The sequence below is a fragment of the Drosophila sulfurigaster genome, chromosome 2L (assembly GCF_023558435.1).
Source record: "Drosophila sulfurigaster albostrigata strain 15112-1811.04 chromosome 2L, ASM2355843v2, whole genome shotgun sequence".
NCBI lineage: Eukaryota > Metazoa > Arthropoda > Insecta > Diptera > Drosophilidae > Drosophila > Drosophila sulfurigaster.
This window is the reverse complement of record NC_084881.1, coordinates 19,973,520-20,000,677: the sequence shown is the minus strand read 5'-3', so window position 1 is coordinate 20,000,677 and position 27,158 is coordinate 19,973,520. Positions and strand designations below refer to the sequence as shown.

General features: G+C 37.7%; 2 protein-coding genes across 2 annotated transcripts in view; both read left to right on the top strand.

Annotated features, from left to right (window-relative positions):
- The window catches only part of LOC133841538 (uncharacterized), a 46,439-nt gene extending 27,244 nt beyond the window's left edge, over positions 1 to 19,195 (top strand). The window contains exons 3-5 of the mRNA XM_062274093.1: positions 17,341 to 18,059; positions 18,212 to 18,334; positions 18,424 to 19,195. Of these exons, the coding sequence (XP_062130077.1) occupies positions 17,812 to 18,059; positions 18,212 to 18,334; positions 18,424 to 18,577 (525 nt within the window). The 5' untranslated portion in view covers positions 17,341 to 17,811 and the 3' untranslated portion in view covers positions 18,578 to 19,195. The remainder of the gene's footprint in view (positions 1 to 17,340; positions 18,060 to 18,211; positions 18,335 to 18,423) is intronic.
- A 4,628-nt stretch (positions 19,196 to 23,823) lies between these two features.
- On the top strand, positions 23,824 to 24,490 carry LOC133850170 (uncharacterized). The gene has a single exon (XM_062286168.1). The coding sequence runs from the start codon at positions 23,902 to 23,904 to the stop codon at positions 24,421 to 24,423; it is 522 nt and encodes a 173-aa protein (XP_062142152.1). The 5' UTR covers positions 23,824 to 23,901; the 3' UTR covers positions 24,424 to 24,490.
- The last annotated feature ends 2,668 nt before the right edge of the window (positions 24,491 to 27,158 follow it).

Below are 27,158 nucleotides of genomic sequence, written 5' to 3'. Positions count from 1 at the left end.
TTGGCTTCCTGCTGGCGCCGCAGACGTCCAGTCAGCAGGCCCCAAAGCACTTAAAGACACAGTGCCAAAAGGTTGCAGCGGGGTGTGAAAAAAAGTTTAAGTGGCAACACAAAAATCCATGGATTTACTTTTATGCAGCACAGCAGCCGCATCGAGTGAAGGTAGCTGCTTCCTTCATCCTTCAAGCAACCACTTTGGCAGTGCAATCTGAGGCGTTTGGCTAACTTTTTACGCTGTGAACTCCCTTTATGACTTTTGCCGCGTCAAGTTGTTCAAAAGTGTCAATATTGCGTTCAAGCATCACGTGCCCGCACCTGGCAGAGTCCCTCCTCCTACCCTCTCCTGCCCTTGCAACCCTCTCCAACCCTTAGCATAACTGTATCCAGCTGTCAGCTGTTCTATAGATGGGGATTAGCGCGCCCGTTCGTACGTTTTTCGGTCCACTTTTAGCTACTTACTCCAAGTACCCAAGTATCCAAGTACCGAAGCATACCGTGCACTCTAAAACGCAATACGAAACTTTTTTCGTTGATCCCTCAGCATGAGGGAAGTGGGAGAGGGGCGAGAAGGAACAAGAGCAGTTTGTGTAGACAATACCCGATGCCAAAAAACAACAGCGAAAGTTGGCGCAAATGATACCAATAAACAAATCCCATTATACACGGCGTATCAGCTTTTCGTTCATACTACGTGATATGACTGTCAACAGATCACAAAAATAATATTGTAGTTCAACAGCAGCAACAACATCAGCAACAACAACAACAACAATAACAACATACACAAAATAACACAGCATAAAAATTCGAGAGCAACGAGAAAAATATTGTCATGATAGATTGAATTGCCTCTGATATATTTTTGGAAAAACTAAAGCGCTGACAATGCCATTTGACAAGCGCATAAAAAATATAATATATTTCGCTGATTCTTTAGAGCCATTAAATTGACAGAAAAACTAATAAAACATGCTTGAAAATTAGAGAAAAAAAATAATTTAGGGCATATATATTTGAAACGGCTTAAAAGAAATATTTAGTAAAATTGCTCTAGAGAGATTATACATTTTAGTATTGAAAAGAAAATTGGTTTATTTATGTATCCAACATTTTATTTTGTATGTTTTTCTTTTAATTTTGTTAAGGTTGAATCTGCAAATTACATTGTTTCGCAACTGAAACTTCTTTCATATTTCTATATTAGAATTTAAAGGAAATAATTTGAAAGATAGATGGTTACCAGCATTAGGAAATTTAGTAGCAACTAAAATGATTAATTTATGCTACGCAAAACGAAGTTATGGGAATTGTGATTGATTTATATTTAATTAGGTTTGTTATGTGATTTAATTTAGTCCAGACTTAGACTTTTATCATCATCAGACAGTACAATTACTTATAGAATGATTTTATTTTTATTTTGTTAGAATTTAAAACTATTTTAAAGAAAAAACTTTCAAAATTTAAAAAATTCTTTGAAGTTGCTTAAAAATATATGTTGCAGATTTCGATGAAAATTGTTGAGCAAAAAATTTAAAGACAAATTTCTATTTTTGCAATTTTTGCATAAAATGTTATTCAAAAAGTTAAAGAAAATTTCTTTGTTTGCAATGTGCATTACATTTTTTTAATAAATTTAGTCGACATCTGCGAAATATTAGTAATAAACTACTATAACTACAATTACTTCAAGAAAATTATAATTTTGCAATTTTAAAAACAAACCTGTTTTAAATCCAGCGCAATTAACTGCAATTTGCAAGTGCAGTTTAAGCCGGCTGTTGACTAATATATTTTGTAAGCCTCGGCAAACACTTAAGCTACTTTGTGGTCATAAATCTGAAGTAACTAAGTAAAATGCACTACACACTATAAAGTCGCAGTCACCAGCTGAGGAGCAAGAGGAAGCATGCGGGAGGCAGAAAGTTGCTTTTTAATGAACTATGCATTAAAAATATGTGCAGAACTAAGAGCATTCATTAAAAAAGTTTGTGCTTTAAATAAAGACTAAAGAGCATGATGTAGAGTCAAAGACTTGCTGGGAGGAGGAGGAGTAATAGAAGTAGAGCAAGGGAAGAGAGGGAAGGGGAAAAGGGAACTCTTACCAGCCAGTTACAGCCGTCGCCACACTAAATCCAAAGTAAAAGCTGCAAAACTTTGCGACTTTTCGGCCATTCATCTTCCAACTAATTTCTGAGTGGACGCACGCACACTCCAAAAGGACGTTCAGTTCTCTCAAGTGGACCAAGTCGAATCAGTTAGGATCAGCATACAGAGAGAGAGAGAGAGAGAGAGAGAGAGAGAGAGAGGCTGGTCGCCACACTTAAGTGCTTAAATATTATTCTTTGTTTTGCTGGTTTTTCGACAGAAACCAGAAAAACACTCAAGTTAGTGGCCATATCCGTTAACGCTTGCCTAAATATTATTTAAGCTAAATATAGAGAACTTTGTGAGGAGGTTGAGAACCTTTAATGAGGTTTCGGTCAGCTACCCTTCGAGCTGCCCCCCACTTTCCCTCCTCACTCACAGGTGCTTCTTCTCTCCGGTCAACTGCAGCTGCTGGCGACTTTTACAACTTCTGCTTGTGTTCTTCCACCCAAAAAAAACTTTACGCTGATTAAATGCGTTGTCCGAACAAGTCTTTCTCTTAGCCAAAAGCCAAAAGCTGATTTTCCACTATCTGAAAACTACCTTTTCCTTCTTCCCTCTCTCATCTCTTAAGCCTTCGTTTCAATGGAAACGAAGTCTGCGCAAAAGATATGCGAGTGGACAAAAACTTTAAAATCAGCAAAACCCCTTATCTAATTGCTTTGAAAAACTTTTTCGACCGCCATTGAAACTCTCTCTCTCTTTGTCTATTTGAATGCAAAAGTCACTTTTGCGGGGCTGTGGCAACCCAAAATGTGTCTGGACTTGGGAGAACTTTGTGGCAAATATGAATGTGTCACTGATATGACCACATATTATGTTAAACTGGGTAAACTTGGCATTTTTATCGTATTATTTGAAGATGTTAGTCAAAGGAAACTTATATTTGAGTAATATGCAAAACGCTTTCTTAACAGCTGCTTAGTATAACATAGTTCTGAGCTTTGCAAATGTATTTATTGATCAAAAACCCATTTACATTGTAGTAAGAACTATTTCAATTCGATATGAATTTCATGTTGTGAATTTCGATTACTTTTGGAGTTCAGATCTAATCAATACAACAAAATGTTTGCTCAATAGCTGCTTAGCAAATTTCTAAGTTTAAAATTATATTTACTGAGCAAATAGTCATCATCATCAATTCAAACTACTTTTATAGTGATGTCTGTGAATGTTTAATATGCGTATTTTTAGAGTCAATTCAAAAGAATCAATTCAACTTTGTAATATTGAAAACTTAGATTCTTAACATAGTTCTTAGTTTGAAATTATATTTATGTGTTTCATTGTGAAAGCAAGTTCAGTTAGATATTTTATTGCTTTTAGAACTCAGTGTAATTTTTGTTATGAACATATTTCGATGCAAGCCAAATGAAAATCAACGCACTTAATAGATTCTTAGTATAGCTTCAATTTAACATAAATGCATAACATTTTTAAAGTTCATCGTTATCTTTTTCAGGCATACTTTAGTTATACATATTTCAATTGCAAATAGAAAATAGTATTATTTGCTTTATAATGTCATTTATATCATTGTACTTAATATAATTCATTTACTAAATTAGTTCTTTAATGTACAATATTCAGCTATATCTTTCACATTTAATATATCTTTTTAACCCGCAAGTAAATCTTAGTGAAATCAACAACTATGGCAACCAATTTTAAATCCTAGTTTGTATACAAGGCAAAGCTTTGGCTTGGCTTTGCAAACTATATTTTACATTTGAATCTTTGCCTTTCCTCTAGCTGCTGACCTGAGAGATTTTCATATTGCAAATGCTCTGGCGACTTGCCAACAGATATAAATCCAAGACAATAGCAAGAGTAAGAGTAGAGGTAAAGGTAAAGGTAAAAGTCAAAAGCGAGAAAGCTGCAACAAAGCAAGAAAAACTCGACTAAAATCCTGTGAGGTAGCTAAAATTTAATTTCAATTAAAATATTTACAAACGCCTTGGCAACAACAAGCAACAAGATATGAGCACAGAGAGCGTCAAAGGGCGCGACCCAAAGCCAAAGTCAGAGTAGCTTACAAGAGATTGGGAATGAGGGAATCTTAAGCCCGGATGAGAATGCTTTTCATAAAAATTTCAGCAAGTTTATAACAAAGCGCAACGGGGTAGCAGTAGGATAACAACAATAACTCTGAAGTACGACTACATACTAACTTACCAACATACACACACACATACAAACACACACATACATATGTATGAGAAGAAAGAAGGTTTTTGGAGAGCAGCCCCCATGCGGCTTTTATTGATTAAAGTTGAAGTTGCACGCACTGCGAGCGGTCGCACTTTGTTTGCCAAGAACTTTCTTAATTTTGTTGTAATTTCCTTTACGCTGTCGGAATTTCTATCTGCGAATTTATGAGCAAACCCGCTCACAAACTATTTTTATTAGATTACAAAAAAAAATACGCTAAATACACACAGATTTATATGCGTGTGCGTGTGTGTGTGTGTGTGCGGAAGGCAGAACAACAATGCGCGAAAATCTCTTGGCGTAATTTTCTCTAACAATTTTAATCGCATTTGCGAGCACTGAGCAAAATATTAACAACAATGTTGCGAAGCCGTCTCCGCAGTCGATGGGGGGAAGTGGGAGGGAGGCAGACAGCAGGCAACTTCACAGAGAGAGTGTGGCATCCACCGGAATCTGTGCTCTGGTCCGTGGATCTCTCTTGCAATGACGAAGCGATTTTCATTACAGAATTATTCGTGCGTAAGAATGCTGCTGTTGCTGTCGGTGCAAGGGCGGCATTTTCAATTTTCCAAGACAATGTTAATTTATTATGAGTTTGGCAATTCGTGTGCAAAAATAAATAATAGACATACATATCTAATTGTTTGTTTGTTTGTGCACATTTTATAACAACAACCAGATCCATAACAACAGCAACAACAAAAACAACAACAACAACAAAGACAACTGCCAAGCACAAAACCAAGAAAATGTCAATTGAACTTTTGCATAGCATACTTTTTGGGGCTGAAATTATTTTGTGCGGCAAGTGAATGATTTATGTATTTGATACCCAGTTATTGTACTTTTACTAGAGGCTATGAGAGACTAAGCTAGAAAATGTATAAATAATTGAACATAAAAGTGAAATGAATATTAAATTCAGCTTTTAAACATTTTCATTGACTTGCTCAAAACTCATTTCCGATGATCATTAAAAGCATAAGATAACTCTTGAGTCCGTCATATCAAAATTGAATTTATGTATTTGCTATTTAGCTGTGCTTCTTTTTTTTCTCTGCCTGCCACTCGTGCTGAATTTTTATTGCTTGATTTAATTATTAATGCGACCTGCAGATGTCACGAACACGGAAAGGCAGAAAAAGAAAAGAATAGAGAATGGAGAATGGAGAACAGAATGAGCCCCCCCAACTCCAAACATCAATACTTAGCTATGCTTAACCCTACCGTGCGGCACATTTTGACGCGTAAAAACAAAAATTTCTACTTCCCTTCTTGCCCGAGTTGTCGCAAAGGTTCATTGAAGCGGCAACGGATTGCATTTTTTATTATTTATTTCGGGACTTACTTCTAGGCAAAATTCTAGATAGCAAATGCGAAATGCGTTTGCCGAGACCACGCCGAAAAAATTCATAATGAAATATTTATGGCCATAAAGCAATGCGGCGTTGGCCTTTCCATCATCATCGGAAAAGGGTCGCCAACATCAAGAAGTTGGTGGAGTAGATGAGAAGTAGATGGGGAACGAAACGGAATTGTACCATAAACGGAAGTCAACGCAGCTGTCTGGAAAAGATTACGATAAGAGGACATGCTTTTTGTCCTTTTGACTGACTCTGTTTTTGCAAGGAAGCAAACAAAAAAAAAAAAAAAGAAGGTGTGGCAGTGTAGTTACTCAACTGCTGAGCTGAGGTTAGTTTTTATAGAGCCTCAAAATGGTAGTAGAATAATGCATGAGAGCAACTCGCCATCATTTTGGGTAGCTGTCAATGTGATTTTCACAAGACAAGAAGGATATCAATATTTTATTATCATATAATATGTTTATTTAGATTTCGGAGAATTTGATGCAGCTGTTAGCAAACGTGATGCGAGTTACGATTGCAAAAGTGTTAAAGAACTATCATGAAATTGAAGCAGCTGCTTAAAGTATTTTTAGTAGGAAAACAAGTAAGAAAGGTACAGTCGAGTGTGCTCGACTGTGAGATATCATCTACTCACTTTGAGTAAAAGCAAAATGTAACAAATAAAATACTAGAGAATACTAATATTATACTGAATGCTATATTTGGCACTACAAGCAAAATATACCGATTGTTTGAATGTACAATACCGAATCCTAAATTTGGTATATTGATTTGTACTACATGCAAAATATAATACATAGAGGCACAAAGTTACAAATACACTTCTACACTATGTGTAGCGAGTATGAAAACAAAAATGTTTGAGAGAAATTGATTTTATGCCCAAATCATTTTTAAATGTTTGTCAAGCTTTAGTTGACTTTTAATTCTGGCTCTTGCTTTTCTTTTAAATGGAAAACAAATTCAAATATTCAATTTCATAAATTCATTTTTATTTTAATTGATAAGAAATCTTTATTAAACCTCAAATTTGATAAGCAAAAAACTATCAATTTTATTTCGGTTTCAACTTTAAATATCTATAAAAATGTGTATAAAGTTTTGGCTTTAAAACTTTCGCTCCACAAAAGCAGTTTGGCATCATAAATAGAGTAGACGGCTTGAAATGATTTTGGGGCGTTTTCAACAGCTTCACATTAAGTGCGGAGTGCACATAAAGTACATCGAGAGACCCCAAAAACAGTTAACATAACTCATTAAAATGGCCATAGGGGGGAGAGTGTAAAGTAAAGAGAAGGGAAGGGAGAGTGAAGAGTGAAGAGTGAAGAGGGCGTCGCCCAGTAAATACAATAAATATGGAACTAAATCAGGCTTAAATGTGCTTAACAATTTTGAACAATAACATGGAAAACCACAAGTGCAAAAATGCCGAGCACTCCAGACGCCTTTAACGAGCCGTAGCCATAACCCAGGACCAATGTGCCTACGCAGCTCCAGACAGAGCAGAACAGAGCAGAGCAGACGCAAAGATCCTGGCAAGGAGTAAGGATATTTCAGAGGTGGGGAGGGTGCTTTTGGTCCCTTGGCCATATGTCAGGGTCGAGAAATATAACGCACACAAAGTGCTCATTACGATGGACGATGGCAAAAAAGGTAGCGTGGAAATAAATTTGCACCTTAACGCCTTTAAATGCGCAACGCACACACATTCACACACACTAGCACACACACCAGCACACACACACAGTCAGTGAGGTGTAGAACATGGTGTTGCCAATTACCCGGAAGTATGCGAAAAGCTTATGCGATAAATTCAACAAAGTGCCAAAAAGGTATGCATCGAGAATGGAGCAGAAGCAACAGCAGCAAGGCGTCTGGCTGACTCCTTGGCCAGAGGAATAAAATGAAAATAAACTGAGCGACCCGACAAAAGTCTAAGGATTTTTAAGGTGCACAGACACAAAAAACCTAAAAATGCTTTCTGCAAGGGTTTCCGACCACGAAAAGTCGTCTGGGTCTTGCTTCTGCTCTTGCTCTCTACTACTTACTACTTCCACTCCGACTCCGACTTCAGCTGCTGCTGCTGCTCTGTGGCTTCCAAGTGCTTGGTGTGGCGTCATTGTTAGCCACAAGCAACTAGGAACTCGCAACACGTAGCCAGCACCTGCGGCCATTGAAATGGAAAGGGCAGCGCAGTACAACGTTGCGTATGTGTGATGTGTTTGTATGTTCGTGGCGCACATTTACGGCTGCCATATTGAAGGTTAAGTTGCGAGCGAGCGCTTTAATAAAATATATTTATATATATTTTGTATACCTTGCTGCTGTCCCTCTTCTTTTTTGTTGCTCCGATGACATACGCATATAGTTTAAGTCCGAGAAAATCCCCTCAGTTTGATTGCATCTTAAAGAGATTTAATTAAAATTTACAATCTAAGAGCAAAGCTGACGGCCATAAAATATTACTGATATTGTATACGCTGTGTTCTGTGCTTGCCGCTTCCGGTGAATGTTTTGGATGAACCAAAGCGTGAAATATGATTGTAATGCGCTACGGCGGAGAATTTAGGGCATATTAGTTGGGGAAGTTTTATAAGAAGTGTTGTCGAAAAAAGGTTAATAATATATAGATTAAATATTGTGGTAGTTATACACACTTAATAAAACACGAATTGCAGCTTAACGTCTGATTTATTCTGCTGCTCGATCAAGACTGACCGTATAGCTTAATTATGTATAACATAGAAATGTGAAATGAGAGAAAAGATAAAGAGAGCCAATATCGAGAGAGAGTTCGGATAGCCGAGAGAGCGTCACGTTAATATATATGTGTGTATGTGTGTGTAGGCACACGTCCTACTACAACTCGGCCATCCTGCGAACTAGATCTCCTGATCTTGACTTTACAAAGAATAATTATTTTTAGTCTTATGTCTATATAAATATAAATAAATCTTATTTACTACATTTGCTATTATTTCGTACAGTAAAACATTTTTATACATTTTTACTTATTATTTAATTCTTGCCTGATTAAAACATTGAAAAGTTTCTTCCATGTAAACATGGAAGTAGAAGCTGAGTTTACTAATTTGATAAATCTTTGTTCTTAATTATTTTCTTCTAATAATTCCATAAAAGTTTTTTTTTTTTCATTTAATCTATCGCTCTTAATAAATTGATCCTCTAATAGTTGTGATTTAGCATAACAATCTCGTAACAGTTGTGGTTTAGCATAAATATTTCCTAACAGTTTGTTTTCATTATTCGTTCTGTTATCGTTAACAGTCTGTGCTCCTAACAGATGTTGCCTAATAATCTATGTTCCTAACAGTTGTTGCCTAACAGTTGATGTCCCTAACAGTTGATGTCCCTAACAGTTGTTGCCCAACAATCTGTGTTCCTAACATTTGTTGCCTAATAATCTATGTTCCTAACAGTTGTGGCATCACTTGTCGTTGTTCTCCGCCGTCATCTTAGTACCCTCTATCGCATCGTATTTCGGAAGACATATGTGTGCAAAAGCTTGTAGCATCTGCTCTGGATCTCCAAATCTCTGAATGCGCGCCTGGTTGCGTAAGTTCAGCTCCGGTATACCTTCGATAATGTGTTCCAAAAGCTCATCGTTGTCCAGTGTAATGGATTGTGATAAGGCGATCTTCTCCTCGAAGTACATTGCAAAACGCTCATTTTGTTGCCACTTTCGTAACTCAAACTTTCGTCGTAGTTCTGTCTTCGAAGCTACAGTGCCGAATGTTATTATCAGTTGATCACAAAGCTTGTGAAAAGGTTCACGCAAGCGAGTTGAATTTGCATGAAGCCAGTGCTGAGCGTTTCCTTTTAACTTCACGGCCAATAACATCCGAAGCGACTCTTCGTCAAGTTTACACATATCTGCAACGCTTTTGAGTTGGTTTACCCAAATACGTGCACAATATTTTCCGTCGAACTCCAGCGTAGCTTCCTTTGCGAGTGCGAGCGAGACCGCTGATCCACAATTTACTTCCTTTAGTACATTCTTTTCTTCTACAGTACTGTCCGTTACATTTCCAGTGCTGCCCATAACTTGACATAGAAAACCACTGATGTTGTTGTTGTTGTCGTTGCTGCCGCCCAAATTTGCGACTTCTGGCGCCGCACTTTGTGCAGCTGTACACAAATCGAGTAAGTGTGTGGCGCCGTTGTTGTTTGTGTCGATCCGTTGCTGTCGTTGTTGTTGTTGTTGTTGTCGCCCAAATTCGCGACTTCTGGCGCCGAACGCTGTGCAGCTGCGCGCAAAAACTGTGTGGCGCCGTTGTTGTTGTTGTCTATTTCTGTTGTAGACATCTGATGTGCAGCTGCGTTGTTCTGAGAATTTCGCAATTCCTCTTTGACTAAACGTAATTCTTCTTGCAGCTTTTGAATAGTGTTTAGCAAATCCTGGCGAATACTCTCTCCTAGGTCAGAATTTTCGGGAACACTTTGAGTCTGATCATGACGCTCGATGTTGTTGGGCAATTCGTTTTCTTGGCCAGACAAAATATTGGCCAAATTTAATAAATCGTTGCTTCCTGATGGTACTTCTTCAAACATCTCTGGTGAAACATCGAGCAATCGTTTTATTAATTCTGCCTTGTTGCCCGTCGCGGGCAAACATAGCGCTGTTAGCCACTTCTTTAATTGTGTCGTAGTGTATTTCTCAAATGTAGACGTGTTCATTTTTTTTTATAGCCGATCCCACTTCTGAAATTGTGGTAGTTATACACACTTAATAAAACACGAATTGCAGCTTAACGTCTGATTTATTCTGCTGCTCGATCAAGACTGACCGTATAGCTTAATTATGTATAACATAGAAATGTGAAATGAGAGAAAAGATAAAGAGAGCCAATATCGAGAGAGAGTTCGGATAGCCGAGAGAGCGTCACGTTAATATATATGTGTGTATGTGTGTGTAGGCACACGTCCTACTACAATATATATAGATATAATAATATATAATATGCATATATATTAGTATAAATTAATGAAACATATTGCATAGGTATCACAAGTTTATCTTTTTTTCCTATTTTAATTTCTAAATTTATATATTAATTATTGTATTTTGTATATTTTATATTTTTTATATGTATTTTATATAGTTATATACATGGAATTATTACAAGTGTTTCCTTTCAGCATTATCTTTCCTCTTATTAATGTGATTTCTCCCGCTTAAATTTCTCAGTTTCTCTATTGCATACTTTATGCTTATTTGTTTTGCTCCTTCCTTTCCCCATCACTCTCTCCACTCTGCCCATTTATGGCCAGCTCCTTTAGCACTATTCATTCTGAAGATGGCTTTCCTAGACAGAGCGCACCTGTGCAACGCTCTGAGCGAACCGCAGGCCTCGCTTTATTACCTGAACATCATTTCACGCTAACCTAAGCGCAAATTTTGTACATAAGCCGCGACCAGATTCTCCAACACACACACACACACACACACAACAAAAACTCACCCTCGGTCCCTCCCCCTTGCCACGGCTGCTTTTCATCACCGCTGTTAGCATCTCAAGTGGGTAAACACAAGTGTAGCTTCCCAAAAATGGGCAATCAACTTCAAATGGCAGCGAGACCCACCTGGCCAACGTCTTGCAGGAGTTTCCTTTTGCTTTTCCCTTCTTCTTGTTGTCTTGTTACTTTTTAATACTTTTTATGATTATAACAATGTGTAAGGCACGCTGTGCAAATACAAAACAACTTGTTTTCATTTGCCACACAACAAAGATAGCAACAACAACAACTACAACAACAACAACAGCGAAAAGAACATCGTGATGGAAAATAATGAAAATCTCACTGAAAGTCGCTGTTGGATTTTATCCGCATTTCTGCTGTTTTTAGAGTTTCACCTTCGTTTTAATGCTCAAGCTTAGTTTACACTAAACAAGCAAGCATGCAAGCAGCATCCCTTAACCCGACTCCAATTTATATATGCTATAATATTGCGCATACGACGCGTGCTACGCCACGCTTGTAAACAGCCTTTGCTGGCTTATTATATGTGTGTGTATTTTGATAGTCTTTTCGTGTCGCCGCTTGTTGGATTTCTGCTTGCTGCGTTTAATTGTTAACATTTCATTTAAGCCACACTCACACCCACACGCACACACACACACACACGCATACAAAGACACCCCCATGAGCTTTGCCGAATATTCATTTATCAAAACGTTGCCCGCATTTTGGCGCCCGCCCAAATGCTCAAAAACTGGCTGGATGGCTAGATGGCTGGATGGCGCCATCAGTAGCAGCATGTCAGGAACTTAGTTGAACTCGAATCTAAATCGTTATGTGCAGCAACTCACATACACACACACACACTCAGATACACACACTTGCCACCCTGCGGCCTCAGACCAGCCATGACGTTTGCGTATGTCAAAGTTATCTAAATGAAAAATTGACTTTCATACACTCAAAGTGAGTTGGATATGCATGCGTGTGTGTGGATGGAAATCAACGTCGCTTTCAGTCGAGTTTCCGTTGCGTAGAATTTCGCATTTACGCATTTCCTATTTTAGATGATATTTCATACTTTTGTGCTGACAGCGCGGCAACAAACCAACCGCTGATGATGATGCGCCTTTATTATTGTTGCTCTCTGGCTTTGGCTTTTTGCATACATACAACATATATACGCATAAATCCTCTGACTCCATACACATCCTCTCCTTCTCCTCATCCTCCTCCCTGCTGACTGCTGCTGTGGTCTATCTGCCTCCATATGTGGTAGCTCTGTCTGTTTGCCTTTGGGATTATCAACTCATTGTGCCAAAGACTCGCATGCATTTGCTTCTCTGCCTTTCTTCACTCCACCACCACAAACCAACATTCCCTTCCTTCTATATAAGTAGCAGCTTGTCTGTCTGCGTCTTTATCCATTTATCCATTTACTCATTTGACAGTTTGTCATTCCTTGTCTCGTGCTCAGCAGAAAGTCAAACAGTGTTTTCAGTGCCTTAAACTGTTTGCTTTTAACCTAATTGCTGCTATTGGTTTAATGAGCCAATGAATGATAATGAAGATAATCGCTGCATAACTTTAAGAATCAAATTCCTTGACTATCATAATTTGAATAATAATGAATTCTGGTCTTTTCTTAAATAAAATTGTGCTTTATTTCCTATAAATTTATATTTTAATTAAGTTTAAATACAATAATTCAATAATTGTCACTTTCTTCTTTCAGACAATTTGGGAGTCTAATAACTTAAACTTATCAAGCCAAGTCAAATTGTGAATACTGCCAAAAACTTATTGTTCTAGTATAGAATCTAAAAATGTTACCAAATATGAAATAAACACTCTTATATTAAAAATAGAATTTGTGACTTTCGCATTTTTCTTAGATCAGTTATTAGATTCTTAGTTCACGGATTCTTTTTTCATCCAGATCGAAAGAGTTAGTCCAACAATATGTGTGCCTTGAAAATACGGCTGGATAAGGACAAGCTATGGCTATTCTTTATTATGTATGTTAAAGTATGTTAAAGTATAAAGTATGCCCCTAAAAGTATGCAATACAAAACGAATAATGCTCATGCAATATTCATTTTTAAATCATAACTCCGCCAATTCCTTAAAGATCTGACAAGGACATACCTTTTTTTAATCAGGATAATCAGTGCTATGAACTGGCATTCAAGGATCTTAAGAATCTATTAAAAAACAGACCTACAAATTTTTCAAATACAACTGAAATTTTTTTAAGGGGTAGGCATAGAAAAATTGTGAAAATTTCCGTAAATCCGTTGTATCTCGGCCATTTGAAGGACGATCGTGATGTCCTTTGGCACAAGGATAAGTCTTATCAATTCAAAATGATTGACTTACTAAAAAGTATGAAGGTCCTGCAAACAACTGAGTTTCAAGGACTTTTTTGCTCACAAAAAATAACGTATATATCGGCCATATCCTGTCCGATCCTTTCGAGTCCTGTGTCAAACGAAATCTTTTGGTGAGGCCTCTTATCCTGCCAAAGGACATTCGAATCGTCCTTGTAGTTCTCGAGTTATCCGGCAATTTGCAAATTTTACCATTTCCTCTTAAGCCACGAGACAAAAAATTACAAGTGTTGGATCCTTAGATGACCCCATATTTTTTTGATGCCAATCGATAGAGTTGGTCCTTGTGATCACAGCAATATGTATCCTTTGAAAATGTAACAGGATACAGCCAAGTTATACCGCTTTTCATTTAGCTTAAGTACTTGCATCGGTGCCCCTAATAGTATGCAATGAATAACAAATAATGCTCACACAATATTCGTTTTTTACCCATAACTTAGTCAAATCCTTAAGGATCCCAGACGGACATACCTTTTTCTAATCAGGTTGATCAGTGCTATGAACATTCAAGGCATTCAAGGATTTTAAGAATCTGCTAAAAAAAAGAAGTTCAAATTTTTCAAATACAACTGAAATTTTTTTAAGGGGTAGGCATAGAAAAATTGCGAAATTTTCAGAAATTCCGCCGTATCTCGGTCATTTGAAGGACGATCGTGATGTCCTTTGGCACATGGATAACTCTAGTCAATAGAAATCGATTGGCATACTCAAAAGGACGAATATCCTTCAAGCAACAAAGTTTCGAGGACTTTTTTCTGTACAAAAAATAGTGAATACCTCAGCCGTATCCTGTTGGATCCTGGCGAGTCATGTGTCAAACGGCCTCTATTATTTAGGTCTATCAACCTGCCAAAGGACATTGAAATCGTCCTTATAGTTTTTGAGTTATCAAGGATTTTGTAATTTTAAGCATTCCTACAGTTCCTGAGAAAACTAAATTTTTGTTGCCTACTTTTAGGATGACCTTGTATTTAAGGGAATTTACCGAGTCCTGAAATGCACATTTTCTGTTGCATACTTTTAGGAAGTCTTTAATTATTAATTGAAATTACTGTTGCCATTTGGCATTTTGTTGTTGTTGTAAATACTTAACATTACTTACCTCTTCCGCGTTTAATAGATTTATGTGATTTATTTTTCAACATGTTTGTTCTCTTTATTAATGTTTGTTGTACAATAAATATTAAAGTAAACTAAGACGTATTTGTATTCATTAAGAACTAATTTAATATGTTAACTTAAGGTCTTAGTCGCAATAAGGAATTGTATTCGTTTTTGCGATAAAATAATAATAATAATTTAACATGTTATTAACATTTGATTTTTAACAATATATTAAATATGTAAATTTATGGATGTCGTAATTCAATTAGTTCTTTGCAAGATCAAAACGCTGGCTGTTTTTCCGAGATGTCCTGGAAAAGAAACATGAAATTCAAATTTAAATAAATACATTATAAAATAAGTTGCTTATCAATCTGCATCAAGTAATGTAACTAAATACCATATTGCAAGTAAATGATATATGCTCATATTAAAAAGTAATTTAATGTGACGGAAGGCGGCAATTTGAAATGTAACAGCTCCTACGTGCCTGTGCTAGAAATTTGAACTGTCAGCCTAAAATTATGCTGCAAAATTGTTGCAACATCAATCAAATTGCTGATACGCAGCAAGCACACACAAAAGGGCACAAAAGGGCCAAAACAATTGGCCTGCAAGCGCAAAGGGCCATAAAAGCCAAGACATAAGGCGCCAATAAATTGTTTTTTGTTGTTTTTGTTTTTTTTTTAGATATTTTGTTTTTCTATTTTGTGCCTTACATTATGTGAGCGCAGAAAAAAACCGGCAAATAAAATAAATTGAAAAACATTTAGCTGTAGCTGCCATCAATAAGCGCTGACAAAGACGACGCTGCCAACAGCTGAGACCAGGAAAATACGGAAAGAAAAGCAATAAGAGATGAAACGAAAAGTTCATGACATTACTGCGAACTAATGTTGATATTGGCTTGCTACAACATCGACGTCGTCGACAACTTGACTCGACCCCAAGCTCGACCCGGAGCGACCCGAAACGGAGAGGACCCCAAACTCAAACAGACATAAAAAATATAAGAAATCATTTTAGCCCACTGCATTTCTGGCAACATTCTCAATTCGTGTCATATGTGTGTTGTCCTGCCAGCTGCTGCGCTGCGCTTTTTTCTAGCTTCGTCGTTTGTTCTTGTCGTTTTTTATGCCACTTTAAATTAGAGCACATTTCTATGATTGCCTTTTGGCCGGGCCATAAACTGCGACAGGCGCCACTTGGTTCAATAGTTTTGTTTGTTGTCTACTTGGCAAAATGCCAACACCAACAACACTCTTGCAACACTTGCCAGGCAACAGCTGCGACTTCTCAACAACGCCTACGCCTCGGCCTCAGTCTATGTCACTGTCCGTTTGATATGTTTGCAAGGATATTCGTATTGTTGTTGTTGTGACTTTTGCTTGCTGTTGGCCTACTGCTCTGTCTCTTTGTCATTGATATCGCTTTAGACCGGGTTAAGCGAACTGCTTAAAGTCAACTACCAGTGAGGCTGACTCATAACAAACACTAGACCAACATCATCCGCTTAATCTTCTTACGATTAGCAACACATATTCACAACTTAAATTCCAACATCTCGAACTTTGACTATTCTGAGCTTGCAACAACTTTGACCCCTTGATCTAAATATGCCTGCTAAAAATTATTGATTAAAATGAATGACTGGCAGTTATTCCTGCCAGTTTCTCCCCTACTCTCTCTCTCTCTCTCTCTTTTCCTTCTCTCCCTGTTTGTCTATTTCTATGCAAAACAGGCTCGAGTTGGGGCAGGTAAAGTCGAAATGTCAAAACTGTCCATCATTTAAATAGGACGATCGAAGTGTTTTCTGTGTAAATTACGGTTGGCTCAAAAGTGGAATTTGGGGCATATTTACTTAGACCGCAATAAGTGATATATCAATTCTTGCACACAGTGATTTTGATTATTTTAAAATAAAATTTAAATAGAAATGTGTATGATTATATTTAAATGGAAATGGAAATTGTAATTAACGGATATTGAAAAAAATTAAAGGAAAAATTCGAAGAAATTTAGAAAGCGTGAAAATTAAAATAATAATAATAAAAAATTAAGTTTAAGGAATAATCTTAAAAAAGATGTGACTAATATTTCATAATTACACTTAATATAAAGCAAAATTTGTATACACGTGTGATTACACACGTTTTAAAAGCAAAATTTTAAGAAATCAAAATAGATTAAAGATACGAAAAAATTTAAAAAGCCATAAAATTTAAAATCCAAAAATTATGTAAAACATTAAAAATGCAAATAATAATAGTAATAGTATTTCGTAATTACAATTAAATAAAATTGTTTACAAAACACTAACTGATATTGAACCCAAATTGTGGTGGTACTTTTTTACATATGGAAAGTAATAACATATAGACTAAAAAATGTATTATTCTTAAATAAAAGTCTATTTTGTAAAAGAAAATATGGAATGGAGAACAGTAATTCTTTACATTCTTTATGTGAAAATCTCTCAATGTTTTCATTTATAAAATTTACTTTTCATAATAAGTTAAATAAAAAGAAGGAAACACAAAACAAAACAACAAAATTGTAAACCTACCACAACTGCAATACAAATATTATTATCTTTCTCACATAATCTGTTATCTATTGTTGTGTCAATTTAAGAGCTCAAATCACAATTGATCGATGAATACCAAATAAAGTTCCGCCCAGATGGAATAGAGCGTCATCCTTGAAGCGCATTTAATCAACGTTTGCAACTCTTTTATGGCACATCAATCGCGCATTTAGCCAGACAACTCATTCGCAGTGCAGTGAGCAGAAAACACGCAAAATGCATTCGTATATGCAACAGTTAACGGAAGAGCAGAGCTGAACACCTCACCTTACCTCACCACCCCCTTCCCACCAAGCGTGTAACCCATTTGCCTTGTTGGTTCGATAAACTCGTCATGGAGCTGACAACACGATAGCAACAGCAACAGCAACAGCAACTGCAATAGAAATAGGTGCTATACAGCGGGGAGCAACAATAAAGAGCAACACTTTTTTTTGTAGTGCATTGGCAAATGCCCAACGGTAAGGAAGCAATCTCTAACTTAATACGGAAAACTTGTAAACGGTGCAACGAGAGAAATGGAAAAATTGAAAGGCAACCAGCAGCAGAAGAAGGTCGAGACAGGCAATGGCAATGGTAATGGCAACAGTCAGCGCAATGGCAATCGAGTTGCCCCGAGTCCCAGTCCAAGTCCAACGGGCAGACCCAATCCGAATCCCTTCAAGCGGCCGATGAATGCGTTGCAAAAGCAATGGTATCGAGTGCTTCTCGCTCGACGTGTGGGCTTCGGGCAGCGGCCGCCGCAGGACGAGAAAGAGCTAACCTAGTAAGTGTAATGATGAGTCGAGTCGAGTCGAGTCGAGACTCATCTAGTTTCGTCTCGCAACAGATCGAATCAAATTGTGTGAAAATTGCAATTTCCTGTTGATTTAATACATTTTACAATCCTGTCTCTCCCTCTCGTTGCCTTCCTCATAGTGCTGACATATGCCATCGACGCTATGTGGCCGCATTCCGACGCTACAACGAACGTTTCCGCTGGGAAATGGCAATGCATGAACAGATGCAACGCTGTGCCATCGACGCCATGCGTGTGCACAGGTGAGAAAGAGCGACTCAATTAGCCAAATGCTATTTTGCATAGAGTTTTCATTTTCGTTTTCGTTTTTAACAATCATTTTTCCGCATAGAACTTTTGCCATTACCACGCTCTGGCTGCCGTTGCACTCGAAGCGGGAAATCAACTCGACGCTGGAGACCCTCGAGAAGGTTCTGACGGTGAAGGAAAGGCGACGCCTCGAGGAGATACTCAAACGAGGTGAATCTCTGCGAACGCGACGATGACTCGCTCACTCTCTGACTCACTCGCTTACTGTCGCGCTTTGTGAGTCTCTTCTCCACTTTCAGTTGAGCAGCAGCAACACTTTCAAGCACAGCACTTAGGAAACTCTTCACGGACTTCTCCTATTTCTCTCTCTCTCTCTCTCTTGCTGAACTTGAATTTCACTTTGTCAGACGGTTTTCACGTTGTGCTGTGTCGTAAATATTTAATACAAATAAAAGTGCGACTTTCACTTCATTTAAAGCGCAAACAAAATACTAACACACTCTGCTGTCCCTCTTCAACACTGTCTGCCAGTGTTGGCTACAGCTGCAATTTCATCTATGCAGCCACTTAAGACAAGCGAACTTGCAAACGTAAACTTAATTGAGTTCTAAGCCGAAGGGGAAAATAAATAGAAGTTAGCTTAAGCGGAGTGGCGCTGAAGAGAATGAGAGATGGAACAACTAATGCTTCCATATACTACTCCGATTTAAGTTGCATACTTTGCTTTAGTTTTCAGCAAATATATGTTAACTTAAAATGGTAGACAATTTTTTCAACATTGCTTTAACTTATCTGAGTATAAGTTATATTTGCAGACGTTTTAAGAATAAACGATAATAATAAAAATACAAATAATTTCAAAATAAAATTATAAGTTATATATTGTGGTAGTTATACACACTTAATAAAACACGAATTGCAGCTTAACGTCTGATTTATTCTGCTGCTCGATCAAGACTGACCGTATAGCTTAATTATGTATAACATAGAAATGTGAAATGAGAGAAAAGATAAAGAGAGCCAATATCGAGAGAGAGTTCGGATAGCCGAGAGAGCGTCACGTTAATATATATGTGTGTATGTGTGTGTAGGCACACGTCCTACTACAACTCGGCCATCCTGCGAACTAGATCTCCTGATCTTGACTTTACAAAGAATAATTATTTTTAGTCTTATGTCTATATAAATATAAATAAATCTTATTTACTACATTTGCTATTATTTCGTACAGTAAAACATTTTTATACATTTTTACTTATTATTTAATTCTTGCCTGATTAAAACATTGAAAAGTTTCTTCCATGTAAACATGGAAGTAGAAGCTGAGTTTACTAATTTGATAAATCTTTGTTGTTCTTAATTATTTTCTTCTAATAATTCCATAAAAGTTTTTTTTTTTTTCATTTAATCTATCGCTCTTAATAAATTGATCCTCTAATAGTTGTGATTTAGCATAACAATCTCGTAACAGTTGTGGTTTAGCATAAATATTTCCTAACAGTTTGTTTTCATTATTCGTTCTGTTATCGTTAACAGTCTGTGCTCCTAACAGATGTTGCCTAATAATCTATGTTCCTAACAGTTGTTGCCTAACAGTTGATGTCCCTAACAGTTGATGTCCCTAACAGTTGTTGCCCAACAATCTGTGTTCCTAACATTTGTTGCCTAATAATCTATGTTCCTAACAGTTGTGGCATCACTTGTCGTTGTTCTCCGCCGTCATCTTAGTACCCTCTATCGCATCGTATTTCGGAAGACATATGTGTGCAAAAGCTTGTAGCATCTGCTCTGGATCTCCAAATCTCTGAATGCGCGCCTGGTTGCGTAAGTTCAGCTCCGGTATACCTTCGATAATGTGTTCCAAAAGCTCATCGTTGTCCAGTGTAATGGATTGTGATAAGGCGATCTTCTCCTCGAAGTACATTGCAAAACGCTCATTTTGTTGCCACTTTCGTAACTCAAACTTTCGTCGTAGTTCTGTCTTCGAAGCTACAGTGCCGAATGTTATTATCAGTTGATCACAAAGCTTGTGAAAAGGTTCACGCAAGCGAGTTGAATTTGCATGAAGCCAGTGCTGAGCGTTTCCTTTTAACTTCACGGCCAATAACATCCGAAGCGACTCTTCGTCAAGTTTACACATATCTGCAACGCTTTTGAGTTGGTTTACCCAAATACGTGCACAATATTTTCCGTCGAACTCCAGCGTAGCTTCCTTTGCGAGTGCGAGCGAGACCGCTGATCCACAATTTACTTCCTTTAGTACATTCTTTTCTTCTACAGTACTGTCCGTTACATTTCCAGTGCTGCCCATAACTTGACATAGAAAACCACTGATGTTGTTGTTGTTGTCGTTGCTGCCGCCCAAATTTGCGACTTCTGGCGCCGCACTTTGTGCAGCTGTACACAAATCGAGTAAGTGTGTGGCGCCGTTGTTGTTTGTGTCGATCCCGTTGCTGTCGTTGTTGTTGTTGTTGTTGTCGCCCAAATTCGCGACTTCTGGCGCCGAACGCTGTGCAGCTGCGCGCAAAAACTGTGTGGCGCCGTTGTTGTTGTTGTCTATTTCTGTTGTAGACATCTGATGTGCAGCTGCGTTGTTCTGAGAATTTCGCAATTCCTCTTTGACTAAACGTAATTCTTCTTGCAGCTTTTGAATAGTGTTTAGCAAATCCTGGCGAATACTCTCTCCTAGGTCAGAATTTTCGGGAACACTTTGAGTCTGATCATGACGCTCGATGTTGTTGGGCAATTCGTTTTCTTGGCCAGACAAAATATTGGCCAAATTTAATAAATCGTTGCTTCCTGATGGTACTTCTTCAAACATCTCTGGTGAAACATCGAGCAATCGTTTTATTAATTCTGCCTTGTTGCCCGTCGCGGGCAAACATAGCGCTGTTAGCCACTTCTTTAATTGTGTCGTAGTGTATTTCTCAAATGTAGACGTGTTCATTTTTTTTTTTTATAGCCGATCCCACTTCTGAAATTGTGGTAGTTATACACACTTAATAAAACACGAATTGCAGCTTAACGTCTGATTTATTCTGCTGCTCGATCAAGACTGACCGTATAGCTTAATTATGTATAACATAGAAATGTGAAATGAGAGAAAAGATAAAGAGAGCCAATATCGAGAGAGAGTTCGGATAGCCGAGAGAGCGTCACGTTAATATATATGTGTGTATGTGTGTGTAGGCACACGTCCTACTACAATATTCAGAATTAACGATACAAAATATATTTAATTTCAAATCTATCTATCATTAAGATAACAAATGTATTACACTAAAGAATTTACTTGTAACAAAGAAAACTTTTAGCTACAAATATTTTAGAATTTTTCATTTCAATCTTCGAAAAGCAGATAAAAGTTTTTCTTGCCGCCACAATTATGATTAATAATGGAAATTATACGATGGAAACTTTTGTGAAAGGAAATTATCCAATCATGCTACACACACGTTATCTAAGCGGTGTTGTCCAACACTATGATTAGCATTATCCAAGCCAACGAGTTCATATTAATCTAGCCTAGTAAATCTTGTGACTTGCGAGCTTGTGGCACATTTGCATATCTATTATGTTGATAGATTTGCATGGCGCAGAGTCACGGCACAAGGAACGAGAAAGAGTAAGGAGCAGAAGGCGCATAAAAAATGGTTGACCTCCCGATGATAAATACCAAACCGAAAGGAACAAATTTAATGGCAAAATGTGAAAAATGTGCACAAATTTAGAGGCTGTCATAGCTCGCATATCTGCACATTATTAACTCACACCCTCACAGGCAGAGGCAAAGCCAAACTCAGTCGTAGCATGAGGATGAGTTCAGACTAGGATACAACCAGGTCAGTACATCATAACATACGACCCGAAAAGGAGGTCGCTGCACAGGGGTAGAATTGAGAAAGTAGTTTCCATTTCCGCAGCGAAACGAAACGAAACAGAGCATAGAGCAGAAAAAGGAAAAGAAAAGCGTAAAAACATGGGATTATATTAATTTGAATTAATCACATATTTTCCGGCAGACTTTTCCTCTGGAATGTTTTGTAGAGCTGCACCGCATTTGGGCGTTTCTGAGCGAAGGAAGTGGAGTGAGTTTTGCTCTGATTTACAATATTGCGCATACGCAGAGTATGCCGCCCCCGATTCGACCCTAATTGTCTGCATAGTTGCGACGCTTTGAAACTCGAGGCATTTGCCTCATTAATGAGCTCTTAATATAAAGTTCATTTAGATTGGAATTCAACTCTCTGCGGCAACTTGGCAACTGTTTTGCGATTATCCCCAAAATTCACGTTTGCTTTAAGCAGTCAGTTACTTACTTAAAGTGCAATGCGGGGAAAAAGTGCAGGGCATCAATTTAGACATGGACCACATGCTAAACCCTCAACTCTTCAATCCTTCTTCAGCTGTTTGCTGGTCAGCGGCAATTTATTGACTGTATTGAGTTCGGAATGGGATATTCTACGTGCCGCACATAAACCGCACTTATCTGGCTGACTGACTAACTGACTGAATGCCTCCTAGCCTGCTAGCCTGCAACTCCTCTATGTTCTCGTCTGGGTTTCTGCTCACTTCCTGCCATTGAAAGGCGATAGCAGCCAAGTTGAAGAAAAATTGCATGCGGTCTCGAGAGCGAGCAGCAAAATTAATGGCTCTGTCCATGTGCGGTGAGCAGCAAAGTAAGTATGCCCTATCCTTGCTCCTCTTCACAAACCCTTTCACTATTGAGCTTCAGCTGCCCAACGTTCTGACTCCTCTTCCTCCTTCTCCTTCTCCTCCTCTTGCTTGTCTCTGCACTTGCCTGAAGCACTTCAGCTCCAACTCTTAAGCAAATACTCGTAAACGTGCCCGTGGCATGCATATCAAAATGATGTATGCGTGTTAGATATCTTATAAATTTTATTCGCTGCTGCCACGTTTCTCTTTGCTCTCTCTCTCTCTTTGTCTGTCTCGCAACAGATTGCATCGAGTTCAGAGTTATTAAACGCTTGACTGATTGTCTGGCATTGCCATTTGATTCTGATTAGGAATGAGCTGTCGCAAATCCTTGTGCTCATCCTCTCATGCATCGCAAATATTCTCCGCAAATGAGATGCGTTTAATCAACTGCCAGAGGATGTTGAGTTCTCATTAATCATCAGATGGTCTCAATTATCAACTCTGATTATAATTGTGAATTATAAAAATTCGTTGTAACAAGAGTTACCTCTTAAAACAAAGAGCTATCAACTTATTTGAAATCAAAATTTCTCTATAAAAATGCTGCTCCTAAGTACTCATTACAATATAGTGAATAAAATATAAAATTAAAGAAATAATATTAATATTCCCCTCAAAATAATTGTCAATTAAAAGTGTATTTTAAAAAGAAAATTGCTATTTTCTGCTTCTAAGTTCCTCATTACAAGATTGTTAGTAAATAAAATATGAAAATAGAGAAATAATAAATAATAATAACACATTTATATTGCCACTCAAGTTCCCTTTAAAATACTTGTCACTTAAAAAATATATTTTACAATATTCGAGAAATGACAGTGCTAAATTTCAAGTGTACAAAATGATGTGTAATAGTTTTCTCCAGAACACGCTCGACGCCATGGAACAACTAGAGATGGCATTCGAGCAATCGTTGCGAGCTATCGATAACATCAGTCATCGATATCAGCTGGTCTCTAATCTCAAGAGCAAAGCCGACATTCGGCAACAATCGTACGAAGCGGAAATCATGGCTGCCATCACAGAACCCACATTCACCAAGATTTCGGAACCAAAGAAATGCAAGAAACGCAAGAAGCTAAAGAGAAGCATCAAAAAGAAATACAGAACTGAAGAATCGCAGACAGATCCGATCGATATTGAAGAGGAAGAATTTGCAAATAACTGCATCTGTAAATATGAAAATAAAGCAGACTTCGATAGTGATTCCTGCGATCTGGATGAGGACATGGAAGACTTTTCAAGCACCTGGCACAACACAAATTGGGATTATTCCGATGAGAAAGAGAAGCTTTGTCCTGGCATAAGTCATTATTGTTCCTTCTGTCAATGCGAAACTGTTTGTTTCCACTTGGATTCTTGAACGTAGAACGATTTTTGTGTTATCGTAAATCATTAAATTAAACAAGTTGATATAATAGTGAAAGCAATTTCCTTACTTTTTCCACCTTTTTATTGGGGTTAACTCTAAAGAACTGCTTGTGCGATCATAAATCTGAATCTGTGTAGTTTCAGTCACGCTTAATAACTGGCAACAGCATCGATTACCAATAACAAATACAACAATGTGTTGACCATTCCCTTAGCCTCAGCCTCTTTCTCTATTCAACCCTGCACGTGGAACAATGGGCAAGAGGAAAACCATTTCGTTATTTACGAGACGCATTTTGTATGGCAACTTAAACGCTAATGGCATAAACATCCGAAACGTGAGAGAAATGTTTAAAATGCCCGCCACACAAACAAGCAGACGTACAAACAAAGTTGGAGTTGGAATCGCAAACGCAATCGCAATCCGAATCGCAGCTGAAGTTGTAGCTGTAGATGGAGTTGAGGTGCAGGAAACAGGATCAGAATCAACCGCCTTCGTGTGGCTGTAATGTAGCCAAAAGCGCGTCTGCCACAAAACACAGCGGAGGACAGCAAATCAAATCTCAAATCATGCACGTTCCATGCACAGTCCAAAACCAGCGAGACCAACCAACAAATATACAAGGAGGATGCATGAAAGCAAATACCGAAGTGCAAATACTCTAACTTACTTTAAATGTTAACAATATAAAAGTAATACAAGTAAAATATAAAATAAAAAAAAATGCAGTGAAAATAAAAAAATTAAAAATAAAAATAAATACAAAATAAAGTACAAAAAAATGAAAAAGTAAAAGTATTCCAGAATTTCAATATAGATTAGTTTGAAGATTTCGTTTTATAATTGTTAAAAAACAAAATATATATTAATAATTTAGTATCGAAACTAATAGGTTATAGGTGTATCTAATTTATATAAAATAGGTTGGGAATTTCTTATTATAATTTTGAACAATATAAAACTAACATTTCACTATATTCCGAATTTGGCTTAAGATATAAATGCTTAGAGATTTCATCCAATGAGACTTAAAATAATCCCAAGAATGTATTCAATAAAGTAGAAATATAGTTAATAGAGAAAGAGGCAAAAATGTAACATTGAAAAATACAATTTTTGACAGCATACAAATTTCTGTACCCTTATGAACAAACCTTTCAATAAAAGTCAACTCTAAGCTATCTTTTAAACAAACTTTACAACCAAATCACAATGCCCAACCTTAAGGTATGACAAGAAGCGCATGGCATTGTCAAGGGGTGGCACAAAAAAAGGGAGGAGAGAAGGAAGAAAGGCGCCAGAGGAAGCGGCGCTGCAACTGACTTCAGCACTGACTGACGGCAAATTGTTTGAAAATTCAATTCACACATTGCCAGTTGTCGATGATTTTGTGCCGTGATTTTGGCAACGCTTTCCGCCGGCTCATCGTGTGGCATGCATCGCTGAGAGACTCTGCCCCTTCTTCGCCTCGCCTTGAATCATTTGAGGTCTGTCGTTTTTAAAATAAGTGGAAAACAGCGAACAACGAGTTGTTACAATGTTGCCATCGAGAAGCCATCGCGTCTCAGGTCAGACACAGGCTCGAGCCGCAGACATGACATGCCACTTGCTACCGCTTGTGGCAGCATGGGACAGGCAGACACAGACGGCGGCACGTGCAACGCGGCAGCTGGGCTGTCGATGACTCGGCATCGACTTTCGGGACTTCGACTTCGACTTTGAAATCGACATCGGTATCGGTTGCCGCTCTTGTGGCATGTGTTTTGGAAATCTGAGGCAGCTTTGCGAGTTTTATTTGCCACATCTACTATTTTGTATGCAAAGAGCTGCTTCAAATTTAATTTATTTACACTGACGTGTTGTTGCTGTAGCTATTGCTGTTGCTGTCCTGCTTATTGTCTGCAAATGAAATGCGTCTACAGAGGCGAGTCCCCTTGGCCTTGGCATTTTTTATAAACGAATTACCATTCGCTGGCTTTGATGTTCTCTCGCCTCGGAATCTTCTGCATTTGCTGCTGCCCGTTATCCAAAAGGTTTTTCTCCAGCTAGCTCTTTTTTTTTTGGATTTTCTTCTTGTTCTCTTTTTTTGGGTTGTTTCTGCTTTGACGCAAACTTTGCAGACCATAAAGTTTTGACTTCATGCAGTTTTAATGACTTAACGAGCGCTGCGTTTGGCCAAGTTCCTTTTGACAAGGAAACAGCCAACTGCCAAGCTGCCAACTGGCAACTGCCGGCAACAACTACAACAACAACAACCACAACAGCAACAACATCTGAAACGGCAATTGAAACGGCAGCTAATTAGGCAAACGCGTTCCGATTACCACACAATTTGCACTTTTCCTTTCAGACCAACAAAAAAACTTTTCACAAAGTGACTAAACTGTACTGAAGTGAGTTGCTTAACTGGCTCAAACACACAGTCTCGATTCTTGTGAAAATTCAACATGCAATTAATTCAAAATATATCCAACTCACCTGCCAATCGAACAAGAAAAGTTAATGCCTTTTTCATTAAATACGTTCCTTACATTCCTTTCATGTTGACAAGTCCTTTGTAGTTGCAACTTTTCTTGCTTGAATTTGTTTGTTAATTACGCTGAAATATGCAGAAGTTTGGGTTAGTAATAAGCGTTAATAAGTTAACATATAAATAGATATACTTAACTTTTAAATGTTTAGCATGCTGTCATGAAAGTACTTTTTTTTGGCACAATATGTTTTAA

Excerpts from the sequence above, each read along its gene's own strand:
- LOC133850170 (XM_062286168.1), top strand. The coding sequence starts at position 23,902 with ATGATGTGTAATAGTTTTCTCCAGAACACGCTCGACGCCATGGAACAA.